At 38.4% G+C, this 26317-nt stretch overlaps 2 protein-coding genes across 4 annotated transcripts in view; one reads left to right on the forward strand and one right to left on the reverse strand.

Moving 5' to 3' along the window:
- The window catches only part of FMO5 (flavin containing dimethylaniline monoxygenase 5), a 56665-nt gene extending 46152 nt beyond the window's left edge, over positions 1-10513 (reverse strand). Inside the window, exon 1 of the mRNA XM_058538958.1 lies at positions 10401-10513. The gene's annotated coding sequence lies outside the window, so the exon portion shown is untranslated. The remainder of the gene's footprint in view (positions 1-10400) is intronic.
- Positions 10048-26317, forward strand: part of CHD1L (chromodomain helicase DNA binding protein 1 like) — a 68374-nt gene continuing 52104 nt past the window's right edge. For 2 of the 3 annotated variants that reach the window (XR_009219785.1, XM_058538956.1), the window contains exon 1: positions 10048-10183. Coding sequence is in view for 1 of the 3 variants with exons in the window: in XM_058538956.1 (XP_058394939.1) it covers positions 10051-10183 (133 nt within the window). In the remaining 2 variants the exon portion in view is untranslated. Of the gene's footprint in view, positions 10184-10330; positions 10596-26317 lie in introns of those variants that run through there. The other variant, XM_058538957.1, reaches the window with a different exon arrangement.

Raw genomic sequence — 26317 nt, forward strand, 5'->3', positions numbered from 1 at the left:
GAAGACCTAAATACATGGTGAGACATACTCTTTTCATGGATTGGAAAATTCAATATAGTTAAGATGTCAATTCTCTGTAAGTTGAGATAAAGATTTAATACAATCCCAATGAAAATCCAAGCAGAATTCCTTGCAGATATAGACAAGCTAATTCTAAAATTCGTATGGAAATGCAAAGAAACTAAAGTAGCCAAAACAATTTTGAAAAACAAGAACAACGTTGAAGGACTCACAATATACATTTTTAAGACGTGTAATAAGCTACAGTAAAGAAGACAGTGTGGTATTGGTGAAAGGACAGACACATAGATCAGTGGAATAGAATAGAGTCCAGACATAGACCTTCATAAATTCAGTCAATTGATTATTAATAAAGATACAAAGGCAATTCAATGGAGAAAGGACAGTCTTTTCAACAAATCTTGGAAAATTAGACATCCATGTGCAAAAAAATGAACCTTGACCTACATCTCATACCATATAAAAAATTAATTCAAAATGGATAATAGACCTAAGTATAAAATGTAAAACTATAAAAGTCTTAGAAGTAAATATGGGAGAAAATCTTCATGACCTTGGGTAGGGCAAAGATTTCTTGAATATAAAACCAAAAGCATGATCCATAAAAGAACAAATTGATAAATTAGACTTTGTCAAAATTTAAAACTTCTGCTCCTCAAAAGGCGTTGTTAAGAGAATGAAAAGAAAAGCCATGGACAAAGAAAAGTTTACTAATCATGTATCTGACAAAGAACTTGTACCTAGAATATATAAAGAACTCTTAAAACTTGAAAAGAAAAACACCCAATTTTTAAAATGTGGGAAAAAGATTTGAACAGACACTTCACCAAAGAAGATATTTGGATGACAAAAGCCACATGACTAATGTACTCAGTCATTAGAGAAATGAAAATTAAAACCAAATGAGAAACTATTACACACCTATTAGAATGGCTAAAATAAAAAATACTGACAATACCCAGTTCTGGTAAGAATCTAGAGCAACTGAAACTCTCATATGTTGCTGGTGAAAATGCAAAATGGAACAGTTGCTCTGGAAAACAGTTTGGTAGTTTTTTTATAAAGTTAAACAAACACCTACCATGTGACCGAGCAATCCTATTTGTATATATTAAGTCTAGGGAAATCAGCACATATGTCTACACAAAAACTTGTACACAAAGGTTCATAGTAGTATTATTCATAACCACCAAAAACTGAAAACAACCCAAATATCCTTCAACAGATGAATGGATAAACAACTTTCATGTATCCATCCACTAGAATGCCACTCAGGAATAAAAAGGAGTGAACTATTAATACAAAAACAACATGGATGAATCTGAAATGCATTATGCTAAGTGAAAGAAGCCAGTCTCAAAATGTTATATACTGTATATTTCCATTTATGTGACATTCTGGAAAAGATAAAACTATAATGATGGTGAACAGATCAATGGTTTCTAGGAGTTAGGGATGGGTTGCGAGACTGATTAAAGAGTGTTGGAATTGTTCTCTATCCTATTTGTGATGGTGATTATAAGAATCTAAGTATATTAAAGCTCATCGAACAGTAAACCAAAAAAGAAAAAAAAAAAGAAAAAGGAATTTGCTGTGTGTAAATTTAAAAATAATAAGTTGAGATATATTAGAGGTTGGACTCATCATCTTGGGTCAAACTGAAGGTCCACATAGCCTACAATTCTATGGCTAGTAGTGCCATAAAATAAGATGGTTGCTATTTATCCTCTCTGGCCCCATATACACCAGCATCTTTTAATGGTTCTGTTAGGCATAACTGACTCATTCTCACTCTGAAAACATATTTATTTTACCTTTTTAAACCATAGACTGTAGATCACAGTAACATGCAGTAATATTTTTTTATAAGTGGAAATTTTTAAAAAATCCAAAAGAATCAACTGAATAACTTTCTACTAAAAAGAGAGTTCAATAAAGAAGCAGAATATAAGAACATACACAAATCAATGTCTTTTCTATATACCAATTAGAAAAAGTAACAGAATAAAGGAGTCCATTAACCAAAGGAAACCTAAACATTTCCTAAGAATAAACAAAAAAGTAATGTGCAAGACCTATATGAAGAAAACAATAAAACCTGACTGAAAGACATAAAATATGACTTGAATAAATATCTTGTTCCCAGATAGGGAATCTTAGCATTGGAGAGATTATTAAGTTTCCCAGTCTCCCAACATTCATTGATAATGTCAAAGCAATCCAATCAAAATTCCAGTTGAATTTTTTATGGACCTTGACAAGTTGATTCTCAAATTAATTTGAATACTGGAAAAGAAAATGTATTAGGCGCCGGCCCCATGGCATAGTGGTGCACGCGCTCTGCTGCTGGCGGCCCGGGTTAGGATCCTGGGCACGCACCGGACGCACCGCTTGTCAGGCCATGCTGTGGCAGCGTCCCACATAAAGTGGAGAAAGATCGGCACAGATGTTAGCTCAGGGCCAGTCTTCCTCAGCAAAAAGAGGAGGATTGGCATGGATGTTAGCTCAGGGCTGATCTTCCTCACAAAAAAAAAAAAAAAAGAAAGAGTATTAAAAAATTAAAAGGAAGACAAAAATTGAAAAGAAATAATTCAAAACAAATCGTCACATTATAATGATTGAAACAGTATAGTATTTTTGTGAAAAAAGATAGTTTCATGTATATAAAGGAATTTAGTTTGCAATAAAGATGCTACTTCAAATCATTTGAAGAAAGGATGAATTATCAATAAATGATGTTTTCTTATTTATTTAAGGAAAAAAAGTCAGGTCCTGACTTTGCATTGTACAGAAAAACAAATTCCAGAGATAAATGTAAAAAATGAAACTAGATAAATACTAGGAGAAAACATAGGAATATATTTATATAATCTGGGCGAAAAAGAAGGCATTTCTAAGACAAAATCTAAGAACAGTGAAGGGAAAGTTTTACTCATGGAAACTCAAAACTTCTGTACATAAATAATACTAAACAAGGAATAAAGAAAGGCTATAAGCAGGAGAACATATTTGCAACATATTCAACAAAAGATTAAAATTCAAAATGTATGAAGAGCTTCCACACAACTATAAGAAAAAGACAAAGAATACAATAGAAAAATAAGCAAAGAATATGAACAGGCCATTCAAAAAAGAAGAAATTAAAAATGGCCAATTAGTCTATGAAATGATCTTCAACAGGATGTGTAACCAAAGAAATTTTAGGCAATGAGATATCTGTTTTCCTCTTCAGATTGGAAAACAAAACAAAATAAAAAGATTGGTCATATTCAGAACTGGAGAGGGGTTGGAAATGGGCATGCTCATCCACAGTAGGTGGAAGATAAATTGATTAAGCCTTCATGTGGAACAATTTTATCGAAATTTTAAATTCCTTTGATCCACCAATTACTTTGCAGGATTTCCTACAGAAATAGTTGCACATGTGTATAGACAAAAATGTTTACTGCAGCATTGTTTGGGTATAGCTTTGGTGCTAGAGCCAGATTATGTGGACTCCGTCACTAACTAGTTTTCTGACCTTAAGCAAGTTAACATTTTTTGTCTCAGTTTTCTCATCTGTAAAATGAGGAATAGGATATTACCTACCCCATAAGGTAGTTGTGAGGAACAAAGAAGATAATACATGTAAAGTGCTCTGCACATGGCCTGGCACATAGAGTTCGACAAGTATTAGCTGGCATTAATAGTGAAAAATGTTAAATAACTTCATAAATATTCATCAAGATGGAAAAGAACTCTATTATGGGATTTCATACTATGGATTAATATATATATTTTATAATATAAATATATTTTAAAAATTTATTTTTAATAAGATGAATTTATACTGACATGGAAAGATTTGAACCAGCACAGCCCCTATTTGGTTTGTATAGTTCTCATGGCAAAGTGTAGGAACAGTCTAAGCAAGCACATTTATAGCTTTAGCTCATATACTGGAGTATATCACATCTACTTGCATTCCATTGGCTAAAGCAAATCATATGGACTCTGCCTGTCGGGAGGCACTGAAGCCACATGGCTAAGAGCATGGATGCACCATCATCTTATAGGCGAGAAAGTGAATAGTTGGGAACAGTAATACAATCTACCAAAGCTGGCTATCCACGACCCCACCATTGAGTAGATATCCCACACTGTGTGTGTGTGTGTGTGTGTTTTCTGTTTACCTTCAGAACTTGTATCTATGGGCCATACATATAAGAAAAACACTAGGGAATATTTGCTTGTGGATTTCCCAAGCAGATGAGGTTATGATGGGACCTCAACAATGAGGGATAACTCCCAATTTCTTGTGTCTCCACTAGTGAGATGTAGATACTTGGGTGATCATCAGGCTCATTTCCAACTTAAGTTTTTCACAATACCCTGGACATTCAAATTTGTGTTTAGTTCCTTGTAAAAAAAATTATTTCATTTAATTTTCACATCATTATAGGGTAGCTATTATTATCCTCATTATAAATTATTATGTATCAGAGGCCTTCCAGAAGCACTCTCTGATTGTTAAAACTCTTTGATTACGAAGATTAATTGTGCATGACAATTTTGAGCACTCCTGGGGGATGGAGGTAGGAGAACTTCCTTGCATCAAAGTTACAACAGTGCCTCAAGAATACAGATATGTGGTCAACAAATGTGCTCATTTTTCAAACTTATGACCCAGGCTTTGTGGAGTTGGGGCATAAGATGGCTTTGGGCTCTTGTCAACGAGAGTAGAAGAGAATTGTTAGAATTGTAGCCTCTGGTAGCAAGATCACATTATCTAAAAATACTTCAGTGTAGGCTGAATCACGAGAAATATTTTGGCTTCATGGGTTTATTAGTGAGATGTCCTAGTCCTTCTATGGAACTATGTCACAAAAGTTAAATTCCAGAGTTGGCAAATTCAAAAGTTTTGTGGGAATAGCTAGGTGGACTGCATAAACATTATACTACTGGGTAGAGAACAGAAAGAATGAGATTGCCTGTGACTAATTTGATGACAAGGCATGACAGTCAAAAGGCATTCAATTAAAAAGGAAAACAAATGCAACCCTGTCAAACAGAAAACCTGTGGGCGGATTTTGGTGCAGAGCTGCCGGTTTACAATCTCTAGACTTTGTCCTCAAAGATTTATTTGATTACATCCCAGTGTTATGCCCTTACCTTTGGTATTAAAGAGGAAGGGCAGTTTTCTGAAGTGACTGGGCAAAAGTCCTATAAAGCAGATTTACTTTGTTGATATACTTAAATGTGCGCTCTCTTTAGTATATTTCCCCTGAATTTCTGGGTTTTAAATTTATTATGTGCTATTTGATGCCAAAGATGTATAATTACATCAAAAGTGAAAATACAGTTTTTCCTTTCTTAGGAGAAGGAAAAGTCAGGTCTCTTTCATCCCAGTAGAATGATTTTTCCACTTAATCTAATCCTAACCTGAGTCCAGAGGTCTAAGTCTATGTATTCAAGAAGTCTGTACAAATTGTCACCCATGGTCACAGCTGTTACTCAAGCTCCATATCTGACTCACTAGATGCTGCCAACTCGTGTCCTGTTGTTACCCAACAGGGATATAATGGACAACAAACACAACTTGTTTGCTAACCTGTACTTGATCATGCTTGTTTTGCCAGGGTTGACAGATTCTAAAGCTCATCACGGGCATGATTTGGTCACCATTAATCCCATTAAGTTGCTGTTGCTGAAGGTATACTCTCTCTGTGGAATAATAAAAAAGAATTAATGTGAACCCCATGATTATATAACCTGAGCAATGATTGAAAAAGGAGTTGGGGTTAGACTTTATTCTGGCAGTTAACATTGACTCACCAGAAAACAGACGAGTTGCCTAAGCTTTCTGTGCCTTAGTTTGCCTCTTGGTGAAATGTCCTCTCTGTACCTCAAGGTAATAACAATTATAAGTCCTGGATTTTAGAATTGTTCTATAGGCACCTCATTCAAACATTCAATATTACTTATTGAGTGCATACTATGTGCCAGGCACTGTTCTAGGTACAAATTTAACGTATCCTAAAAGTGAAATCATTATCTTCCCTTCCTCAAATCAGCTTTTATCTCCTATATTCTGTCTCAGGGGTGGCATCAATATCCACCCAGTTATCCAAGGCAGAAGCCCCTGGGAGTCAATCTTGACATTTCTCCCTCCTTCAGCCCTATATCCAACCAATGACCAAGTCCCTTCAAGTGTACCCTCACCAATTTAAAAAATCTGCTGCTCCATTGATAACCCTGCCCAATGTCTTTGCCCTTGTGGTCTATCTGCCTTAAATACTCTTCTTCCTGATTTCACATAGCTGGCTTCCCATCATTCAGATCTTGGTTCAAATGCCATCTTCTTAGTGACATGCTCTTCAGCCTATCCTATCCAGAGCTGCTCCCCAGCCCTACTCTTTCTGTTTTACTATCTTAGCACTAATACTACCTGATAACTTATTATCCCTCTCCCCCTTTTCATCTGTCTGCATCACTAGAATCTAAGCTCCATAAGTGCTGGGACCTTTTCTGCCTTGTTCACTTCTATTCTAGACACTGGGGATATGGCCAGTATAATCACTCTCCGTTGTACTCATCTGGCAAAAATGCTACCCTGGTAAAATCCAATTCTCTAACTTTTCCCCACCTGCACCCAACACACACCATGCTGACTGGGCTCATGACCATAAACCTCAAGTGTCCCTCGCTGCTGCTTGGCAATGCTACCACATTTCTTTAGTCAATTCACTTTCTACTTCCCCATATGACTATTTCACACCTTTCCCTCTTCAAACCTCCAAAACCCCTTTCTTCCTCCTTAAGCTCATCTGATGACCTTGTTTCTTATTTCGCTTAAACAACAGAAACAATCAGAAGAGCTCTTCCACAGGCTTTCACACCAGATCTGTCCATATACTGTGCCTCTGCCTGTTCCAGTGCATGAACTGTCTATGCTCCTATCTAGGCCAACCCGCCTCCTTGTGCGTTGGGTCCCCCCTCCTTTCACTCTAGGACATCACTCCGGCAGCATTGGTTTTTCTGTCCACTGGGTTGTTCCCATCAGCATTCAACATGCTCTAATATCACCCATTTAAAAACAAACAACCCTCCCCTTGACCCATAACCCCTTTCAGTTACTGTTCCCAGTTTTCTGCTCCATTTTACAGCAAAACTCTTTGAGAGAGGTGTGAGACATTTTGTCTCCACTTTCTTTCCTCCTATTCTTTTTAAAACCCACTCCAATCAGGCTTTTGACTCCACAATATACAGAAATCATTCTTGTCAAGGTCATCAGTGACCAGTATATAGCCCAATCCAGCAGTTATTTCTCTCTCTTATCTTTACTCCACCTCTCAGCTGCATTTGACACAATCACTCCCTTCTTCTTCTTCTTCTTTTTTTTTTTTTTTTTGAGGAAGATCAGCCCTGAGCTAACATCCATGCTAATCCTCCTCTTTTTACTGAGGAAGAACGCCTCTGAGATAACATCTATTGCCAATCCTCCTCCTTTTTTTTTTCCCCCTAAAGCCCCAGTAGATAGTTGTATGTCATAGCTGCACATCCTTCCAGTTGCTGTATGTGGGACGCGGCCTCAGCATGGCCAGAGAAGCGGTGCCTCGGTGCGCGCCCAGGGTCCGCCCCCGGGGGCCGCCAGTAGCTGAGCGCGCACTTAACCGCTAAGTCACAGGGCCGGCCCCTCCCTTCTTCTTGAAACTCCTCTTCATTTGGCTTCAGGGACACCATGCTCTCAGTTCTCATACTATCTCAGGCTGCTCTTCTTAACCTCTTCTACTCATTCCTCCTCATCTTCTCAACTTCTAAATATTAGTTGTCCAAAGCTTAGTCTCTTATATAGTTCCAGTCATCCTCTAGGGAGACCCATCTAGTACCAAAGCTTAAGGTCCATCCTAAAATGATGACTTCCATATTTTCATATTCAGTTCCAACCTCTCCCCTGAACTCCAGACTAATCTGATTATCTATTCAAAACCTGTACTTGAATATCTAATAACCATTTCATGCTACTCCGTCCAAAAATGAATTCTTGATGTTCCTCAAACCTCATTGTCAGTCTTTCCCCCCTCCATAAGTGTAAACTCCCTTCTATCATTTGCTCCAGCCAAATCCCTGCAAACATCCTTTATTCCTCTATTTTTCTCAGATGCTCAGTCAGTGTATCTTATAGGCTCTACCTTTTCAATATATCCAGTATCTGACCACTACTCACCACTCCACTGCCACCATACTGGCCCAACAACTATTGTCTCTTGCCCAGATTGCTGCAATAGTCTCCTAACTGGTCTCCCTGCTTACACCCTGCCCACTTCTACAGACTCGTTTCATGCAGCATCCAGAGTAAAGCTTTTATAGGCATCATCTCACTAGCTGATTTGAAGTCTCTCAGCTACCCTTCTTAGCTGTATTTTAGATACCAGAATCAATATACCTACAGAACATTTAGCTTATAGCTAGGACCCTATCTCTAGTATTGTGCCAAAACAAATATATTTTATGTTAAAAATAAAAAACAGCCTTTTGAGTGGCAGGTGGTTGGTATTGCTGCTTTAATGAATGTCTACCCACTGAGCCCAAAGGGGAAGAAATAAGTCAAACACAGAGACCAGGATGCAAAAACCACTCACAAGCAGCCACAAAGGACAGAAGCTCCTCCAGAGAAGCCAGCAAAGGATACAAATCTATCTTAAGTTTCTGAGAAAACACCCAAGTAGGAGATCAATGCAGCCCCATTATGTAACTCTAATTCTCTTTCAGCTTAACATTGACCACTACCTGATTTTTATTTGCTAATTTCCTGTCTCCTCCTTTTAAAATATAAGCTTAACTTAAAATATAAGCTTAATATAAATTTAACTTACTTAAACGTCCTATCGATGAGACTAGTGGCCTCTGTCTCCAGTGCTAAAAGAGTGCTTGGCACATGGTAGGTGCTCAGTCAGTATTTACAGAAGGACTCAGGACACAGAATTAGCTTCACAAAACAGTGCTTGGAGTTTTATGAATAAACCAACCTGAAGTCAATCTCTTTTGTAGCTCACAACTAATTTCTCCCTTTTTTTAATGGTAGGTAAGGATGGGGAGAAATGCAACTTTAATCTGCGGTTACTGAAGATGGAAGCACCAAGATTAACCTAAATGAGAATAGTATTCTGATGACTGTTACCCAGAGGAGAATATGATGCCTGTTGCAGCTTTGCCAATTACCGAGTTGCAGTTCCCTCATCTGTAATGTGGGGACAATTATAGTACCTATTTATAGGGTTACAACTGTGAGAGTTAAATGAGAAAACAAATACTTGTAAAGCCATTAGGGCAGCACTTGTAATGCATCAACAAAAGCAGTTATTTGGGTGTTATTATATTTTTATTAGCAGTACACTACTAATCATAAATTGCTGCATCATAAATCCACTCAAAGCTGATGTTGAGTCACGGTGACCCCAATCTAACACACTGCTTCAATTTGCTCCCCTTCATTCACTTGAGAAACCCATTGCGGAAACGACACCTTTCGTGATTTTAATTTACTACCATTCAGAGGTTCCTTATTTTGGCCTGCAACCAGCAGGAAGTAAGAGGATTTCAGGGCCTAAACGAATTTATTACCAGTGTAAACTGAACTGAGCACGCTGTCCTTTGCAATCTTGCTGTGAATCTCTGGAGGGCAGGGACGATGTCTTATCGAATTTTATAACCCCAGAGCCCAGCAGACTACCCGGCACGTGACAGTCAATGCTGATTAAATAAGTGAATGACTAGCACAGGCCGACCCCCTGACCAGATTTCAGGCCATCAGTCCTCTAGAGCGGGCATAAGCACAACCAGAAACACAGGGAGTGAGACTCAATCGACCCTACGTGCGGCTGACCGCCAGAAATCCCGCACGTGCCTGAAGGGTAACTCAGAGCGTCGCTCGCACGCAGAACTCCGTGCAGGGCGCGCCCTCTGGCGGCGGCTGCGCCCGGGGAGTCGGGCCGTGCGCGGCAGGAAGGAAGCGCGCGGGGCGGCGGAGGCGGAGCCTCTTCCGGCTCCATGGAGCGCGCGGGCGCCGCCACCCGCGAGGGCGACATGCCCGGCTTCTTGCTGGCTCTTCAGACCAAGAGCCGAGCCGAGGCGCCGCGGGCGCGGGTGCAGGAGCAGGACTTAAAGCAGTGGGGCCTGACAGGTCAGTGGCCTCGGGCGAACTTACGCCCGGCCGGCCAGCTCTTTGGGACTCCCCTCTCCCGGACCGGGACCCCGCGCCAGGAACGGTGCCGAGGCGCTGCGTGTGGACCGTCCTGTGGGTTTTTAACTTACGGGAAACAGGGTCTTCCTTTCCCGCCCCTGCGGTGGGGCTGGGCGGAGAGGAACCCGGCCTGGGGCCGGGGGGCCATTTTACCCACCTGCGCAGCGCGCGGGGCCGCGTACTCTGGATGAATGGGATTCGGGGCGGGAAGCGAGGCCTGCCCGCCAACCCGACATACTGGCCCGGGGCAGGGGGAGCTTGGTGAGACCCTTGTCCCAAAGGTAAGACGTTCTCTCTGAAGAAGCGGAGGACGTCCTGGCCCCAAGGGTGTGGCTTTCAAGTTTCTGTTCTGGTAGGTTTGGAGGCCTGGCGTGAGTCGGGTTTCATTGGTTGCTTCTGTGAAACTATCAGAACTTGTCTTCAAGCTTCAGTTATTTTCGTTTACCGTTCATATGCAGTTCTGTGATAATTCCCCACTGGTTAATTCTCTCCCTATGATCTATTTTAAAATATGCACCTAAGCAAAGTTTATCAGCTCATCGCCAGACGTAACTTTTATTTATACTAGCCCTTTCTTGGAATCTTTGAAGCACGAAACTTGGATTCCTCTGAGGTCTGCAGGCAGCGAGGCCACCACATCTCCTGTGGATGGAGAGACCCAGGCCCTATTGCCCTTTTTCTGGCCTGCGCTTGACTCCCCACCTAACATCTACCGTCCTTGTTTTCTTTATTTATAAAATGGGGAACGCAGTACGTGCCTTAACTGTATGACGGAAACTTGGATCAATAGTAATCAGTGATGTAGTCGTTAATTCATTGTTTATGGAGTGCCCCTGAGAGCCACAAACTGTAAGGTTTGGTACAGAGATGAGTAAAATAAATATGGGCTCTGCCCTCCTAGAATTTCTACACTAGGTCATGTGAGTGCTTTCAAAAGTATAAAGAAGTATTTATTGAACTCATACTATATGCTAAATATCAAGGAACTGTGAGGTTTTGTTATTCTCGAAATAAAACAAAAGATGCAGTTCTATGTGCAGCTTAGAAGAGGGATGGATAATGATGAATGGATAGGATACAGACATGAAAGAGAAAGACCTTTCCCTTCTTGAGTCTGAGTGTATACCAATGTGTTTCTGTGTCTGTAAGGAGTGCATGAATTTGTGGACTGATGTTTATATGTTTGTATCTTGACTAAAGTTTATATGTTTGTGTGTTTGCTTATTTCCTTACATGTGTTTTTAGGTATGATACTTTGAGAACATGTGTCAGAGAGGGTTAAAGTGTGCACATTGATATTAGATTGTAAATAATACACCCAGAGAAATGTACACATGGATGTGTGCTGATTTAGTGAAAATGAGTAGATAGATGAGAGTCTGCAAGTTTTTGTGGATGAGTTAGAGTGAGTGAATGAAAAAGTAAATAGACAAATGTGGAAACTTGGTAGTGGGAATAGATAAGTTGGTAGTAGGGAGAAAGAAAGAAACAGAAAATAGGTATATTGAGAGGAATAACCATTGAATATTATGATTTAAAATTCCTATTTCTATTTACCAGAATAAATTAACATTCTGAGAAACTATGTGAGTCGGTTAAAAATACTTACTGATTTTTTCTTCTGATTACAGAAGTATTACATGTTCTCTGTAAAACAGGGTGATTTTCTATGCATAAAGAAAAAAAATTTAATCTCCATAATCCTTTTACTGTTAACATGTTATTATCTATCCTGCTAGTCGTTGGTCTACGCATGTGTCAGGTAAGAGGGAGAATCCCCCTCTGCCCTTTCCTTTAAGGTTCTTATGGCTGGTCAAATAATTAAAAGACAGGTTAGCAGGAGAAAATAATACCAAATTTAATAACATGTATACATGGGAGAAAGCAGGGAAACTGAGTTTCTCAATACAATAGCAGAGATTCTCCTCTTAAATACCATCTTCAGCTAAAGACAAAGGCCGTTGTTGGTGGTGGGGAGGGAGACAGAAATCACAGTAATCAAGGGTATGTAGATTTAAGGCCTTATCCTCCACCCTGATAAGTTTCTAGAGAGGCCATCCCCCCTTCCCCCCAGAGTGGGAGATACCTTTACAAATGGAGATTTCCCTTATAAATGTAAATGTTTGTCTGGCAACTCCTTGCAGGGCCACCTAGAGAATGTGGCCAGAGAGACAGGAATTATAGTAATCAAGAGTATGTACATTTAAGTCTTCTTCTTTCATCCTGATAAGAGTTTTCACAGATAAGGTCATCCCCCCCTTCCCACTACACAGAGGGAGATACCTTTACAAATGTAAATATTTGGTAAACAGAACTTTGTTATGAATGGGCTTAGCGAGGACCCTGCCAATCTGTCTATACCCAGAGTTAAATTCCTTTAGGCAGTTTGGGGGAGGTCAAATGTCTGTCAGAGAAAATAATCAAGGTAAAGAGATATATTTCAGGGTGGCCAATTTTGATCTCCCACAGTCCCGCCTTTGAAACTTAAAGTTTCACAGTCCTTTTGAAACTTAAAGAAATTTCATAGTCCAGAAGCTGAGTTGGTAGATTGTTCCATCTCACTGAACACATTTCTTAGTCCTGATAATAGATCAGTTCAATTAAGTTCATTTTAAAAGGTGATGATGCAGGTGGGCTCCCAAAGTTAGGCCTTACATACTGTGGAAGTAAGCAATCAAGTATTTAATAAGAAGCATTTCTATGGAAACAAAAATAAAAACAAGGTTAATGGTTGGAGCAAATTGTAAATCGGTTTCTGAGTTCAGAGGACAGCCAGTTAAGATTTTTAGATGTCAGTGTCAAAGCATCTTTTGTAGTTTAAAATGTCTCTGATGATGTCATCGGGTAATCTCTCAGGCTTATATCAGTTCCATCAGCTTCAGTTTGTAAGGCTTCAGGAAAAGGGGCAGGTTCAGTTTTCAATTATTCCAAATGAAAATGATGGAAAAAGAAATCAAAAATGTTAGTTTGGAGATCTGTAGCCAGATATTTTAGGAGACTAGAAGAAATCAGGATCCAGTCCAGTCAACAGATACAAAATAAAAACCTCAAAAGACAATTAACAAAACTAGGATCTAATAGCCACAAATGTATATTATAGTTTCCATTGAAATAATTTCTCTCTAGAATCACCCTCATTTTTATCAAAGATAGCCAAATTAAGACTAACTAGTTTGCAATATAAGTTTAGTTCTAATAAATTTTGCCCAATTATTTACATAAGTACAGCAGGAATAGCCATTGATCATATAGGCTCCTTTAAATCTGCTTTGCTGGAACTTTTTATAAGGAATCTCACATTGAACTTCAAAGGCCTCTGGAGGCCAGGAAAGCCAAGCCAAGGATTTTGTCATCAGACTTCGCCTGCAATACCTACAGATTTGGGTGAATTCCTCTCTTCTTAAGGTTTCCCCAAAATATTTCGAGGTTCCTTGTACCTGCCAGATAAGTAACATTCTTTACTTATCCAGTAAGTGCTGCTTGGAACATAAGGTACCAGGGCAATATTTACATGTGGCTTTAATCCATAAAGTCCAATCTTGGTTCCTCAAAAGCTGTATGGTTATATTACAAATATGATGTTCCAGTCACAGCCTTGGTACTATAACCAATGTTTCCAATTGTGTCCTGTTATAAGGAGAACAGATTCTTATTGAACTTATGCAAATAACTATATTGCCATGAAAATAACAATACTCACTAAGAGTTTCCAAATTTTGGAGGGATCAGGTAGAGAGAAAAAGGTAAATATTTTAATTTTACTTACAAAGGTATCATTTACCAAATTGTTATGTCATAGCTAGCTCAGGAGAAAAGAAAAAAAGTTCTACTTAAATCTGAAAAAACAAAACATTAAAAATTCAGCAATGCTTCACATGAAAAATCATAAAAATTGTAATCATCCTTATCAGTTCATTCAGTCCTGTGTAATCAATTCTTGATCCCAATCTTTTTGTTAGCAGCTTCATGAAGTCATCAGTCTCTCCATCAGAGTTTTGTAATTTCTTACCAAGTTCGGTTTTATGATCAGAAAGTTTGTCAGAAACCTATATTCCAGAGTAAATGTTAGAGTCCTTTCCACGGACTTTTCTGAAGATGAACATATTTCGTAAAAGCATTAGAGCAAAGAAAAATAAGTCTGTAAACAAGAAGATCTCAAACGGCAATTGACAAATTTGGTGACATACAACACTTTAATAATAACCAGAATTGTGACTGATAACCAGGATGGATCAGAATTTCAGTAATGTTATACAATTTTAAAACACCTATATCAATAACATTTACCCACACAATATCATCTAAGAAGGTTTATCATAAAGATCAAGTATGAAAACAATGTTCACTATGAAATAGTTGTGGGAGATCAAGATTTGGCCACCCTGAAATATATGTCTTTACCTTGGTTGTTTTCTCTGACGGGCATTTGACCTCCCCCACTAACTGCCTAAAGAATTTGACATAGAAGATCTGTTCCAAGAAGGAGTTACTATCTGATGGCTGTAATATAATGTAAAATAAGTGTTACAATAGGAAAGGCACCAACAAGCCCATCTTATCAAAAATTCTGTCTCTCTGGCCACATTCTCTAGATGGCCCTGCAAGGAGTTGCCAGACAAACATTTGCATTTATAAGGGAAATCTCCATTTGTAAAGGTATCTCCCTCTCTGTATTGGGAAGAGTGGGGGATGACCTCATTTCTAGACACTTACCAGTGTGGAAGCTGAGGCCTTAAATCTGCATAATAACCTTACTATTGTTTACTGTGCTTTAGTGGTAATCTCCTGTAACTGACTCCCCCCACCCCCAGCATCCTCCTTTGTCTTTAGCTGGAGATGGTATTTAAGACTAGAATCTCTGCTATTGTGTTGAGAAACTCAGTGTCCCTGGTTTCTCCCATGTATACGTGTTATTAAATTTGGTATTATTTTCTCCTGCTAACCTGTCTTGTTAATTATTTGGCCAGCCATAAGAACCTTAAGGGAAAGGGCAGAGGGGAATTCTCCCTCTTCCCCCAACATAGTCAAGGGCAGCAAGAGAGTTAAAACAGCAAAAAAAAAAAAAAAAAAAAAAAAAAAACCACCCTTAATAGAGAGACCTCAGTCCTTTGAACATAGAAAATTATTTTACCAAAACATAGATTTTCTGTTTTTTAGGTAGACTTACTCAAAGGTAAAGAAAAACCTTTTATAGCTTCTTTATCAAGTGCAAGAAAATTATCCTTTTAAGAGAAAGAAGACCAAATTTTAATTTTGTACCAGCTTACTTCTGATATTAAAACTCATTTACTTAATTGGATTTACTTTAATCCCAGCCAACTTGACCATGCATAAAACTCCTTTCCCATAATTTCTCTTCCACAAACCTTTTATAACTTTCCTTGTATACAGAGCTGTTTTCCTTATTAATTTTTAGTAACTTTAATCACATATACTAATTAGAAATTTTAACCCTTAGAAACCTTAATTTCTAAGTAAAAACTCAGTAAGCAGGGCCAGCCTGGTGGCGCAAGCGGTTAAGTGCACGCGCTCCGCTGCGGCGGCCCGGGGTTCGCTGGTTCGGATCCCGGGCGCGCACCGACGCACTGCTTGGTAAGCCATGCTGTGGCGGCGTCCCATATAAAGTGGAGGAAGATGGGCACCGATGTTAGCCCAGGGCCGTCTTCCTCAGCAAAAAAAAGAGGAGGATTGGCGGATGTTAGCTCAGGGCTGATCTCCTCACAAAAAAAAAAAAAAAAAAAACTCAGTAAGCAATTACAAACTTTCTTTTACATTGGCATTCCGTGGCTTGGAAAATTTATAAACACTTCATAATTTCTGGAAACATTACTTTATAGTACAATCTCTTAATAAAACATATAACATGTTTACCAATAGACCCAAAACACCTTTTAGTTTTCTTGCATTAAGAAGCCAAAAGTAGACAAACCTATATTTAGCAATCAACGTTTAATATCTTATCTTATTTGAAAATGATCTAGATACTCAACGAATTTTTATCATAAAATTTAGCAAAACTCTAAAGTTTTAAGTCACCAAAAAGAATTTGGAAGCTATATACATCAAAACAAATAATTATTGTTAAAAGTTCACACAACATTTATCTTTTTCACATCTATTTAGTTACTTGTTCCCAATAATTATTTAGATTGCCTACAAGATTTCATGAGACATTAGATAATATTAGCCATCACTTAAGTTATTATTTTTGTTAACCAGTTTTGTAATAGAAATTACATCAGTTTATTCGACAAATAAAGGCTGCATATCTGCATTATATCCAATGCTGAAAACAAACAAACTTAAGTTATCACGTTAACTCGAAAAACATTTGGGTTAGTTGCATTTAGAAATCATTTACTTTAAGCCAATTAAACAGAGCTCTTGTTTTTTTTTAAAAATTTTATTTATTTATTTTTTCCCCCCAAAGCCCCAGTAGATAGTTGTATGTCATAGCTGCACATCCTTCTAGTTGCTGTATGTGGGACGCCGCCTCAGCATGGCCTGAGAAACGGTGCGTCGGTGCGCAACCGGGATCCGAACACGGGCCACCAGCAGCGGAGCGCGCTCACCTAACCACTAAGCCATGGGGCTGGCCCCTAAACAGAGCTCTTAACTTTAGTCCTACCATCCGGAGGTAAAATATCACACAAATAAACAACAGACAGATGTAACAAAGATTTTGTAGCCTCTGTTAAAAATTTTAGCAGTTTTTGTCTGCAAAACTTAAACATACTCAGGCAAAGTTGATATAACCTCTTTATATAAAATTAGCTCAAACATTCCAACCTTTATAATCTTACACTTTTACATTTTCTCAATTGTAACCTGAGTCAGGGTCTTAAGGCTAGTCAAATTTTTCATTTTCTTTTTCTGGCCTTTTCTTAGGTACCAATTAAACAATTATGTGAGAGCTCTCAAAAAAATTTTTTCCCCCAATTTAGAAGTTTGTCCAATTTAAATGATTCATCCTCTGGCCACATTGATGAGTAGGATCTTAACCGTAACAGCGGCTCATCCCAAGCTTTAACTATGGACGCAAGAGGCGTCCCCAAAAGAGAGCCAGAGAATTCACTCCCAAAAATGAGAAAGCACAAGAGTGACAAAGGCCTCTCATAAAGCAAATGGGACCCCTTATGACAAACTTCCCTGAGAGCAGGCACAGCAGGACAAAGAGAGTTTCTCGGAACCTCAGTCTGTACGACTGGCCGCCGAGGATGCACGCCAGTACGTACATTTTCCGGATGGCGGAGACGAGAAAGGTCACAAAGCCAAGCTCACAAGACATAGAACAAGACAAAAGCCCAGACGACAGGCTTATAGAGATGCCTGTGTAAATCGCAAAAAGAGACAGAGAAAAAGACTGTTTCTGGGAGGAAAAGGATCAATTATCCAATGGGTACCCAACCAGATGCTAGAGTTGCTGAGTCCAAGAAGCTAGCTTCACCAATATTTTCTCCTGCTAATCTAAATTTAGAAAGAGAAAACTCACCACTCTCACTTCCATTGGACCCTGCAGGCAGAGATCTGAGAGACTGACATGGTAAGAACTCTCACCTCCTACCAGCTCTTGTCAGGGTCTGAGATCTCTCCTCTGCAGTAGTCCAGGAGCGAGCAGTGTCCAGCCAGTGAAATTTTTGCCCCATGTCGGGAGCCAAAACTGTCAGGGAAGAGGGAGAATCCTCAGCCCTTTCCCTTAAGGTTCTTCTGGCTGGCCAAATAATTAAAAGACAGGTTAGCAGGAGAAAATAATACCAAGTTTAATAACATGTGTACATGGGAGAAACTCAGTTTCCCTGGTTTCTCCGGGAAAACTGGAGAAATTTGGCCAGCCAGAAGAACCTTAAGGGAAAGAGCAGAGGGGGATTCTCTCTCTTTCCTGACACATGCATATGTGTGTGTGTAATTTCTTTTTTTTTTCTTCCTATCTGAGGCAGGGTGGGGAGCAAAAGAGAGGTGCAGAAATGGGGTTTCATGTATGTACTTTTTTGGAAACCATAATTTTTTTCTTTATTATCATTTGTTCTTCTTCAATATCATATTTAGTGGGTATAGAATATTTCACTGTATGGATGTGCCATAATTTAGCCAGCCTCTCTGCTTAGGTATTTAGGTTCTTACATTTTTTGCTGTTATAAATAATACTAATAAATATCATTGTAATCAAATATTTGTTATATTTATGAATTTTTAATACCTCAAAAGCAACATTTTAAGACAGAGTATGCAAAATTTTTGCTCATTTCTCCAGACTCTCTCCAACACTGATATTCTTTAATTTGAGAATTTAAAAATGCTGTTTTATTGTTTTATTTAATGTTTGTTTACTTGTATTGCTGGACACTTGGATATTCATCTTTCTTTTGTTCCTTGTCTATTTTTGCTCCTTGCCCTTTTTTTTTTTACTGAGGAAGATTGTCCCTGAGCTAACATCTGTGTGCCAATCTTCCTCTGTTTTGTATGTGGGATGCTGCTACAGCATGGCTTGATGAGCAGTGTGTAGGTCCACCCCCAGCATCCAAACCTGTGAACCCTGGGCTTCTGAAGCAGAGTGCATAAACTTAACCACTATGCCACCGGGCTGGCCTCAGCCTTGCCGATTTTTTAATTGAAGTGTTTGTCTTTTGCTTTGTAGGATCTTTCTTGCATTGAAAGTATTAAATATTTGTCACATGTGTTGGGAATATGGTTTCTAGTTTGTTACTTGCCTTTTGACTTTGTTGTGTGTGTGTATTTCAGTGGTGAAATTGAAGAATTCTATGTAGTCAAATCTTTCAGCCTTCTCCTATGTGATTTTTTTTAATTGAGGTAACATTGGTTTACAACATTGCGTGTAGATTTCAGGCGTACAGCATTATAATTCGATGTCTGTGTATACTACAGTGTGCTCACCACCAAAAGTATAGTTTCCATCTGCCACCATATAATTGACCCCCTTTACCCATTTCGCCCTCCCTCTACCTTCTTTCCCCTCTGGTAACCACCAATCTGTTGTTTGCTTCTTTGAGTTTGTTTTTGTTTGGTTTGGTTTGGTTGGTTGCTTTTTTATATTCCATATATGAGTGAAATCACATGGTATTTTTCTTTCTTCATGTGATTTATTTCACTTAGCATAATACCCTCAAAGTCTATCCATGTTGCAAATGGCAAGATTTCATCTCTTTTTATGGCTGAATAGTATTCCATTGTGTGTGTGTGTGTGTGTGTGTGTGTGTGTGTGTATATATATATATATATATATATATATATATACCACATCTTATCCATTCATCTGTCAGTGGGCACTTAGGTTGTTTCCATATCTTGACTGTTGTAAATAATGCTGCAGTGAACGTAGGGGTACATATATCTTTTCAAATTAGTGTTTTCCTGTTCTTCAGATAAATGCCCAGAAGTGGAATAGGTGGATCATATGGTAGTTCTATTCTTAATTTCTTGAGGAATCTCCATATGTTTTCCATAGTGGCTGCACCAGTTTACATTCCCATCAGCAGTGTACGAGGGTTCCCTTTTGTCCACATCCTCTCCAACACTTGTTGTTTCTTTTTGATAACAGCCATTCTAACAGATGTGAGGTGATATCTCATTGTAGTTTTGATTTGTATTTCCCTAATAATTAATTATGTTGAACATCTTTTCATGTGCCTGTTGGCCATCTGTATGTCTTCTATGGAAAAATGTCTATTCAGATTCTCTTCTCATTTTTCAATCAGGTTGTTTGTTTTTTTGTTATTGAATTGTATGAGTGCTTTATATATTTTGGATATTAACCCCTTATCAGATATATGATTTGCAGTGTCTTCTCCTGTTTGGTAGGTTGTCTTTTCATTTTGTTGGTGGTTTCCTTTGCTATGCAGAAGCTTTTTAGTTTGATGTAGTCCCATATTTTTTTTCTTTTTTTTTGTGAGGAAGATCAGCCTTGAGATAACATCCATGCCAATCCTCTTTTTGCTGAGGAAGACTGGCCCTGAGCTAATATCCGTGCCCATCTTCCTCCACTTTATGTGGGACGCCGCCACAGCATGGCCTGACAAGCAGTGTGTCAGTGCACGCCCGGGATCTGAACCAGGGCCGCCAGCAGTGGAGCAGGCACACTTAACTGCTACGCCACAGGGCCGGCCGCTGTAGTCCCATTTTTTATTTTGTTTCCCTTGCCTGAGGAAACATATCCAAAAACATATTGCTAAGACAGATGTCAATGAGCATACTATGTTTTCTTCTAGGAGTTTGATGGTTCCAGATCTTATATTTAAGTCTTCAATCTATTTTGAGTTAATTTTTGTGTATGGTGTAAGATAGTGGCCTAGTTTCATTCTCTTGCATGTGGCTGTCCAGTTTTCCCAACACCGTTATGGAAGAGACTTTCTTTTCTCCACTGTATGGTCTTGGCACCTTTGTTGTATATTAGCTGTCTATATATGTATGGGTTTATTTCTGGGCTCTCATTTCTGTTCCATTGATCTGTGTGTCTGTTTTTCTGCCAGTACCATACTGTTTTGGTTACTGTAGCTTTGTAGTATAGTGTGAAATCAGGGAGTGTGATACCTCTGGCTTTGTTGTTTTTTCTCAGAATTCCTTTGGCTATTCAGGGTCTTCTGTGGTTTCATATAAATTTTAGAGTTTTTTGTTCTGTTTCTGTGAAAAATGCAGTTTGGATTTTAATAGGGATTGCATTGAATCTGTAGATTGCTTTAGGTGATATGGACATTTTAACTATGTTCATTTTTCCAATCCATGAGCATGGCATATCTTTCCATTTCTTGTGTCTTTTTCAATTTCATTCAGTAATGTCTTATAGTTTTCAGTGTAAAGATCTTTCACATCCTTGGTTAAATTTATTCTGAGGTATTTTACTCTTTTTGTTGCACTTGTAAACGGGATTATTTTCTTAATTTCTCTCTCTGATAGTTTGTTGTTAGCATATAGAAATGCAACTGATTTTTGTATGTTGATTTTGTATGCTGCAACTTTACTGTTTATTATTTCTAATACTTTTTTGGTGGAGTCTTTAGGGTTTTTCTATATATAAAATCATATTCTCCACAAATAGTGACAGTTTTACTTCTTCCTTCCAATTTGGATACCTTTTATTTTTTTTTTCTTACCTAATTCCTCTGGTTAGGACTTAGAGTAATATGTTGAATAAAAGTGATGAGAGTGGGCCTCCTTGTCTCGTTCCTGATCTTAGAGGGAAAGCTTTCAGCTTTTCACCATTGAGTATGTTGTTAGCTGTGGGTTTGTCATATTTGGCCTTTATTATGTTGAGGTACTTTCCTTCTATACCCATTATATTGAGAGTTTTTTTTATCGTAAATAGATGTTAAATCTTATCAGTTGCTTTCTCTGCGTCTATTAAGATGTTTGTATGATTTTTTTCATTTACTTTGTTAATGTGATATACATTGATTCATTTGCGGATGTTGAACCATGCTTGCATCCCTGGAATAGATCCCACTTGATCATGATGTATGATCCTTTTAATGTGTTGTTGAATTTGTTTTGCTAATATTTTGTTGAGAATTTTTGCATCTATGTTCATCAGAGGTATTGGCCTGTAATTTTCCTTTTTTGTGTTGTTTTTGTCTGGTTTTGCTATCAGGGTAATGTTGGCCTCATAAAATGAGTTAGGAAGCATTCTCTCCTCTTCAGTCTTTTGGAAGACCTTGAGAAAGATAGGTATTAAGTTTTTGAGTATTTAATAGAATTCAATGAAGCCATCTGGTCCTGGACTTTTGTGTTTTGGAAGGTTTTTGATTACTGTTTCAATATCCTTACTAGTAATCAGTCTATTCAGATTTTCTCTTTCTTCAGGGTTCAGTCTTGGAAGATTGTATGATTCTAAGAATTTATCCATTTCTTCTAGATTTTCTAATTTGTTGGCATATAGCTGTTTACAGTAGTTTCTTATGATCCTTTTTATTTCTGTGGTATCTGTTGTAACTTCTCCACTTTCGTTTCTGATTTTTTAATTTTTTCAAAGAAGCAGCTCTTAGTTTCATTGTTTCTATTGTCTTTTTCATCCCTATTTCATTTATTTCCACTCTGATTTTTATTATTTCCTCCTTCTCCTGACTTTGGCCTTCATTTGTTCTTCTTTCACTAGTTCCTTTAGGTGTAAAGTTAGATTGTTTATTTGAGATTTTTCTTGTTTCTTGAGGTAGGCCTGTAATGCTATAAACTTCCCTCTTAGTACTACTTTTGCTGCATCCCATAGATTTTGGTATGTTGTATTTTCACTTGTCTCTGTGTAGTTTTTGATTCTTTGATTTCTTTGTTGACCCAGTAGTTGTTCAGTAGCATGTTGTTTACTCTCCACATATTTGTGATTTTTCCAGTTTTCTCCTTGTAGTTGATTTCTGGCTTCATAACGTTGTGATCAGAAAAGATGCTTGATATGATTTGAATTTTAAATTTATTGAGACTTCTTTGTGTCCTGACATATGGTCTATCCTTGAGAATGTTTCATGAGCACTTGAGAAAAATGTGTACTCTGCTGCTTTTGGGTGGAATGTTCTGTATCTATTAAGTCCATCTGGTCTAATGTGTCATTTAAGGCTGATGTTTCCTTGTTGACTTTCTGTTTGGATGATCTATCCATTGATGTAAGTGGGGTGTTAAAGTTCCCGACTATTATTGTGTTGCTGTCAATTTCTCCCTTTAGGTCTGTTAATAGTTGCTTTATATATTTTGGTGCTCCTATGTTGGGTGCATGTATATCAACAAGTGTTATGTCTTCTTGAGGGATATTTCCCTTTATCATTATATAATGTCCCTCTTTGTCTTTTGTTACCTTTTTTGGCTTGAAGTCTATTTTTTCTGATATAAATGTGGCTACACCTGCTTTCTTTTGGTTGCCATTTACTTGGAGTTTCACCTTCCACCCCTTCACTTTGAGCCTATATTTGTATTTAGAACTGAGATTAGTCTCCTGAAGGCAGCATATTGTTGGCTCTTGTTTTTTTAATCCATCCAGCCACTCTGTGCCGTTTGATTGGTGACTTCAATTCATTTACATTTAGGGTGATTATTGATATATGAGAACTTACTACTGCCATTTTATTTTATTTTTTTTAAATTTTTTATTTATTGCAGTAACATTGGTTTATAACATTGTATAAATTTCAGGTGTACATCATTATACTTCTGTTTCTGCATAGATTACCTCATGTTCACCACCCAAATACTAATTACAACCCATCACCACACACATGTGCCGAATTATCCCTTTCGCCCTCCCCCGTCCTCCCTTCCCCTCTGGTAACCACCAATCCAATCTCTGTCTCTATGTGTTTGTTTATTGTTGTTATTATCTGCTCCTTAATGAAGGAAATCATACGGTATTTGACCTTCTCCCTCTGACTTATTTCGCTTTGCATAATACCCGAAATGTCCATCCATGTTGTCACAAATGGCTGGATTTCATCATTTCTTATGGCTAAGTAGTATCCCATTATGTATATATACCACATCTTCTTTATCCATTCGTCCCTTGATGGGCACTTAGGTTGCTTCCAAGTCTTGGCTATTGTGAATAACGCTGCAATGAACACAGGGGTGCATGTATCTTTACACACTGGTGTTTTCAAGTTCTTTGGATAAATACCCAGCAGTGGAATAGCTGGATCATATGGTAGTTCTATCCTTGATTTTTTGAGGAATCTCCATACTGTTTTCCATAGTGGCTGCACCAGTTTGCACTCCCACCAGCAGTGTATTAGAGTTCCCTTCTCTCCACATCCTCTCCAACATATGTTGTTCCCTGTCTTGTTAATTATAGCTATTCTGACGGACGTGAGGTGATATCTCATTGTAGTTTTGATTTGCATTTCCCTGATAGTTAATGATTTTGAACATCTTTTCATGTGTGTGTTGGCCATCTGTATATCTTCTTTGGAGAAATGTCTGTTCAGATCTTTGCCCATTTTTTAATTGGGTTGTTAGTTTTTTTGTTGTTGACTATTGCCATTTTATTATTTGTTTTCTGATTGTACTATGTATCCATTGTTTTTTTTTTCTTGTGTTTCTGTATGCCATTTTAGTTTGGTGGTTTTTTGTAATGTTTTTTTCTCTCTCTCTTTTTTTTTTTTTTGGTGAGGAAGACCAGCCATGAGCTAACATCTGCTTCCAAGCCTCCTCTTTTTGCTGAGGAAGACTGGGCCTGGGCTAACTTCCATGCCCATCTTCCTCTACTTTATATGTGGGACGCCTGCCACAGCATGGCTTGATAAGCAGTGTGTAGGTCTGTGCCTGGGATCTGAACGCGTGAACCCCGGGCCACCAAAGTGGAGCATGTGAACTTAACCACTATGCCACCGGGCCGGCCCTTCTCAGTTTTTTTCTTTTGTTTGTTTTGTTTTGTGTCTCTGCTCTAGATTTTTGTTTTGTGGTTACCATGAGGTTTGTATACAACATCTCATAGATAAAATAGTCCTTTTTCTGCTGATAGCATCTGATCTCCATTTGCATATACAGGTTCCGTCCTTTTCCTCCTCTTTTCCTCCTCCCCTTTTATGTTTTTGTTGTCACCAATTGTCTTTTTATGTTGTGAATTCATTACTGTATTGAAGTAGCTTTAGTTATTTTTAATGCTTTTTTACCCCTTTAACCTTTATGCTGTAATTAAGTATTTAACACCTTATTCTGTAATAGCTTTGCAATTTTCTATTTCTGTCTATTTATCACCTTACTCAAAGTTTTGTGTACTTTTGCCTTTTTGTTTCTGGTAGAAGAGCTCCTTTTAACATTTCTTGTAAGGCAGATCTAGTAGTAGTGAACTCCCTCAGCTTTTGTTTGTCTGGGAAAGCCTCTGTTTCTCCTTCATATCTGAAAGATAACTTTGCTAGATAGAGTATTCTTGGGTGACAGTTTTTATCTTTCAGTATTTTGAATGTCATTTCACTCTCTCCTGGCCTATAAGTTTCTGCTGAGTAATCTGCTGATAGCCTAATGGGGATTCTGTTGTAGGTTACTGTCTTTTTTTCCCTGGCTACCTTTAAAAGTCTTTCTTTGTCATTGACTTTTGACAGTTTTAATATAATGTGTCTGAGAGAAGGTCTTTTTGCGTTGAGATAGTTAGGTGTTCTATTAGCTTCATGTACTTGTACATCCAGTTCCTTCCCCAGATTTGGGAAGTTCTCAGCTATTATTTCTTTAAATAAGCTCTCTGCTCCCTTCTCCCTCTCTTCTTCTGGAATACCCATTATCCTTATATTATTTTTTCTAATGGAGTTGGATATTTTTGTAGAATTTCTTCATTTTTAAAAAATCTTAGTTCTCTCTTCCACCTGAATTATTTCTAGTTTTCTATGTTTGAGCTCACTAATTCTCTCTTCCATATGGTCTGTTCTATTTTTAATGCTTTCTACTGTTATATTGAGTTCTTCAGCTCCAGAATTTCTGTTTGGTTCTTTTTTAGAGTTTCAGTCTCTTTGGTGAAATACTCCTTTTGTTCATTTATTGTATTCCTGATTTCATCAACCTGTCTTTCTGAATTTTCTTGTATCTCATTGAGTTTCTTCACAGCTATTTTGAATTCTTTATCAGTTAGATCACAATCTTCTGTGACTTCTGGTTTGGTTTCTGGAGAATTGTCTCTTTCTTTTTATGCTACTGTGTTACTGTAGTTCTTCGTGGTGCTTGATGAATTGTTCCTCTGCCAGCTCATTTGTGGTAGCAAACACCTTTTTTATTTGGGTAAGGCTTTGGTTACTTTGATTCTGAGCTGTTTCTGGTTGTATTTGAGAGCCAGTGCTTTCCACCTTCCACTGCCTCTCCCAGAGGTGTCGTCACTGCCCTTGTCGTGCTGCTTGTGCCTCTGAGGTTGCTGGTGCCTTGGTGCTACTGGAGTCGCTGAGTCACAGGCATCACCACCAGGGTCACTTGGCTGCTGAGCACCTCTGTTGCTTTTGGGGTTACCTGGGTTGTAAGTTCCCCCACTGTGGCAGGGGGATAGGGAGGGTGGGGTGGGGGCTGAATCATGCACGCCTCTGCCATGCTGGGATTGTTGGGTCTTCAGGCATCACTGCCACAGGTTGGGAGGCTGGGGTTGCAGGCACCACTGCAGCTGGGTAGACC

Source organism: Diceros bicornis, chromosome 4 (genome assembly GCF_020826845.1).
Source record: "Diceros bicornis minor isolate mBicDic1 chromosome 4, mDicBic1.mat.cur, whole genome shotgun sequence".
Lineage (NCBI taxonomy): Eukaryota > Metazoa > Chordata > Mammalia > Perissodactyla > Rhinocerotidae > Diceros > Diceros bicornis.